The sequence below is a fragment of the Alligator mississippiensis genome, chromosome 9, assembly GCF_030867095.1.
Source record: "Alligator mississippiensis isolate rAllMis1 chromosome 9, rAllMis1, whole genome shotgun sequence".
NCBI lineage: Eukaryota > Metazoa > Chordata > Crocodylia > Alligatoridae > Alligator > Alligator mississippiensis.
In genome coordinates this window covers 71403527-71407536 of record NC_081832.1, presented here as the reverse complement: position 1 = coordinate 71407536, position 4010 = coordinate 71403527, and the positions used below count along the sequence as shown (strand labels likewise).

General features: G+C 46.5%; 1 protein-coding gene across 1 annotated transcript; it reads left to right on the top strand.

Annotated features, from left to right (window-relative positions):
* Positions 1 to 648: 648 nt before the first annotated feature.
* On the top strand, positions 649 to 4010 carry LOC132243344 (leukocyte cell-derived chemotaxin-2-like). Its single transcript, XM_059712872.1, has 4 exons — positions 649 to 763; positions 1867 to 1963; positions 2212 to 2357; positions 3454 to 4010. The coding sequence occupies exons 1-4, from the start codon at positions 718 to 720 to the stop codon at positions 3618 to 3620; spliced, it is 456 nt and encodes a 151-aa protein (XP_059568855.1). The 5' UTR covers positions 649 to 717; the 3' UTR covers positions 3621 to 4010.

The following is a 4010-nucleotide window of genomic DNA, read 5'->3' as shown; positions in this document are numbered from 1 at the left end:
TGGAGAATGCCCCTGGCATGGGGATCATCATTGCTGAGTCTATACTCCTCACCCTTCCCCTAAAGTTAAGTGTGTTTTACTCCAAACAACTGGTTTTCCTCTGAAAACAGCAGACGTTCGAGGCACTCTTTATCCTACAAGTATATTACATTTGGCTGCTGGGGCCATATGGCTGAGGGCAAGACAGACTCGGGGACTGGTCTGGGGAATAGCCCTGCTGCTGCACTCCCTTCCCAGGCTGGTCCATGGGAGCAGAGTGCAGTGACAGTGAAAGAGTCCCCACCCCTAACCCAGACCAAGGTATCCCCAGGGAGCCTTTTCCCATTGCTCCACCATACCCTCCAGCAGCAGGCACTGCTCCCCACATGTCCCCCACACAGGGATTGCCCTAGTCTCAGGAAGGAACATAGAGCAGAGGAGAGGGAGCGGTTGCAGGCTGAATGCATTGTACACTCCCTCTCCTAGAAACATTTCCAGGGGTCGACATTTCTCAGAAATGTCTACCAGTAGAAATGAATGGCCTAAGTTGTCAATTTTATTTGTCTTTCACAACCAGACTTATCAGCAGCATTACTGGTTTATTTTCCTATTGCAATCCGGGAAATGATACTGAAGCCTGAAGTCTGATTGGGTACAGGAGAATATATAAACGAAGCTAGATGCACCACATTGCATCCTTGACTTGATCAAGAAAACACCAGTGAGAGACCTGCAAAAATGTTGACAATGAAGGTGATCGTTCTTGCTGGCTTACTGTCCATTGGTAAGTTAATACGGATATTTGCTACGTTTTGCTAATCTCTTTCTCAAGCTTCCTAGGAGAGGTTCCCTAGCTTTGCTATGAAGTAAATACTCTTGCAGGGAACATTGCTTCCACATGTGCTTGTCTTGTGAAGGCTTAAGGCAAAATGCAATATTTTATTAACATTTTTCTCTAAGGAAATATAAAAGCCTTCCTGTACAAACTATTTTATTAGCAATTTGGAGTGCATGCTAGAACACATTAAAGGCTTGTCTCTGCACAGCCCTTTAAGAATATTAAGGTAAATCAACTACAGGTCCCTTGCTGAAGGGAACTTGGGCCACTTTATACCTGAAGAAAAGTCCTTATGAGGGGATTTACAATGCTTTTGTTTATGCCCATAGTCCTCATCCTTTTATTTGATTTCCTTTACTTTCCTTGCGCGTCCCTATACAAACTGAAGCTGACTGGTTCTAGGCCAGGATAGCTGTAAAACTGACATGGTTTTAGACTAATTCCAGATTAAGACATGAGATAAATACCTGCACTCCGGTTGCTGGCATGGCTCTATTTCTTAGTGAGCAGAACCACAGTCTTAAAACAAATGACTCTATTAGACAAAGTCACACAAAGAAGCTACAACCAAGCTGTAACCTTCAAGACTGGCAGAAATGACCCACTTCTGTCCTCATCATCAACACAGCGTCATTGAGTTTAACCCTTGAACTAAGAGCCAGACCCGTAGTCTGTGGCCTCGTCCACATTAAGGATTTTTTGCTTAATATGTTTTTGTATTTATTCCACTGGAGTTGTATTCAAATCAAACAAGGTGACAAGGCTGCCATCCTGCAATTTAGAACATCGTTAGATAGCCTAAATTAGATCATCTGACTGCATTGACAGATGACACGATGCTTAAACTGGGAATACATGATTATATACGTCTTATGTCATTATATATATAATGTTAACTCTGCATTAACATGAGTGAAAGCAACTGTGGGAAGAAAAGTCCCAGACAGTGCGTCATGGAAACAAGGCTTGAGTTTACACTTGCTAACTACTCTAATGTACAAGACTAGATCAATCCCTTCAGCTGTGTATGTTTTATTTTTTTCCTACAGTTGTGGCGGGACCCTGGGGACAAGTATGTGATGGCAACCCCGGAAATAGTAAAAGGACTTGTGATCGCCATGGCTGTGGACACTATAATGCTCCAAGGTAAAATACAATGTGACGTGCTAATAGCTAGTTCAGTATTATTGTGCCTAACAGATGTTTAAAAGGTAGAGATTCCCACTTGGATTTAAGATTGTAAAGTTAATACTATCAATAAACAGGCAGAGGAGTGCAGTAGCTCCAGTCGTATTTTATAGTTTCATTCTGCAGAGATTACGTGCCCTCTACATTCATCCATGGAGGCCAGAATGTAAATCTCTGTTATCTGTTTTATCCATAAACACTTTCAGAGGAAAAGGGTTGCATAAAGGAGTGGATGTGTTATGTCGGGATGGATCAACAGTGCGGGCACCTTTCAGTGGAAGAATTGACAGGCGGGCGAATCCTTATGGAAATGGTAATGCTGTTGACAATGGCGTCCAGCTTTCTGGATCAGGTAAGTGAGACAAACTGCTTCTATATTTCTTAAATTTTAAAATCACTAGATACCGATACAATATGTTGGGTCATTCACAGAGATACATTACAACCACATATGTATATATGTGCGTTAGCACCCTGCCCGGGTGGCCCTGGGGGGGCACTGCTGCCCTGGAGGGAAGCACCAGGCCCTGCTACAGCTCAGAGGCGGAGTGACCTGGTGGTAGCTGGCGGGGGCAGGCTCCGCCAAGCCAAAAATAAGCAGCGAGGGGCCTGATCTTTTTTTGTCCCAGAGCCTGCCTGCATCTCCCGTAGCTCTAGAGCGATCTGCTGGAGGCATGGGCCACTGGTGCCTCCTTAGTCTGGGCAGTGGGGGCATGTGCCCCCACCTTGACCAGGGCAGGAGGGAGTTCCCGCTCAGCCAAACTCGCTAACCAGTGCGGGGAGAAGGTTTTCCCCACAGCTGATTGTGAGACGGACGGTCACTATGTGCAGTCATTGCAGCTGCTCCCAGAAGTGGCTGCAGCTGCTTCTGGGAGCACCATGGCAGTCCACTCCCCAGCCGGTACTTAAAGGGGACGCACCTGCACCCCCTGCCCATCACCTAAGGGTTTAGGGGCTGTACCGGTGCTCTCAGGGGGTGCACGTGCACCCTCATATATCCCCCATGCATCGTCACTGGCCGGAGGGTCACACAGCCACTGAGCTGCGGGGGACCCCAGTGCTTCCCTCTGCAGTGGCAGCACCCCCTGGGCAGCACCCACACTCTGGCACCCCACCCTGGCAGTCCCAGAACGGGGGTACCCCCACTGCAGAGGGAAGCACCGGGGCGCTCCACAGCTCAGGGCCAGCCAGCAGCTCACCCCCAGCCACTTCTTCCGTCTGTCCACAGCATTCGGATTGGTTGTTTCAGTAAGCATTGTGACTGGGTGCTGAGACAACCAATCCGAGTGCTCTGGACAGACAGAATAAGTCTATTACTATTAGAGATTGAGAATATTTAGAGGTTTTGCACTTTGCCTGTTAATTATGTTACTAAGTCTAAGGACTAAGTCATTTTCATACAGATGATGGTTTCCTTTTCTCTCCCTCACCTTCCCTGTTTATGAAAGGTTACTGCATCAAGATGTTTTATATCCAACCAGTTAAATACAGTGGATCCATCAAGAAGGGTGAAACCCTAGGTAGAATGCTACCAATGCAAAAAGTATACCCTGAGATTCAGTCTCACGTTCACATCCAGAATTGTGATCGGTCAGATCCCACCTCCAACTTGTAAGTTAAATCTGCAAACCTGGAAACACGGCCCACAAACCTGGAACTACTTCAGTCCGAATAGCGCATCCTCTTCAGTCTGACATTCTTTTTGGGGGGGAAACAAGATGCCAGCGAACAAGATACTGCTTGTTATTGCTCCGCAGAAATTGCTCTACTGGTCCCAGGAAAGCTAAACAAGCGCATGTGGGAGGAGGAGTGCAGGTGCTTGTTCCCATGTCCATCACTTAAAAGGTGACCTACACTTTGAGAAAAATCCTTGTGAACACCTCACTTCTGGAAAGAAATGTCTGCATTGCTGGAAGCCCTATCAAAAGATGGTTTTCCCCATCCAGATGAGAAGCCCAGCCTCTGTATGACATATAATTTGATTAAACCCTTGCCTTCCTGTAAA

Excerpts from the sequence above, each read along its gene's own strand:
- LOC132243344 (XM_059712872.1), top strand. The coding sequence starts at position 718 with ATGTTGACAATGAAGGTGATCGTTCTTGCTGGCTTACTGTCCATTG. Across the intron at positions 764-1,866 it reads TGCTGGCTTACTGTCCATTG|TTGTGGCGGGACCCTGGGGA; the intron begins GTAAGTTAATAC and ends TTTTTCCTACAG. Across the intron at positions 1,964-2,211 it reads GGACACTATAATGCTCCAAG|AGGAAAAGGGTTGCATAAAG; the intron begins GTAAAATACAAT and ends AAACACTTTCAG.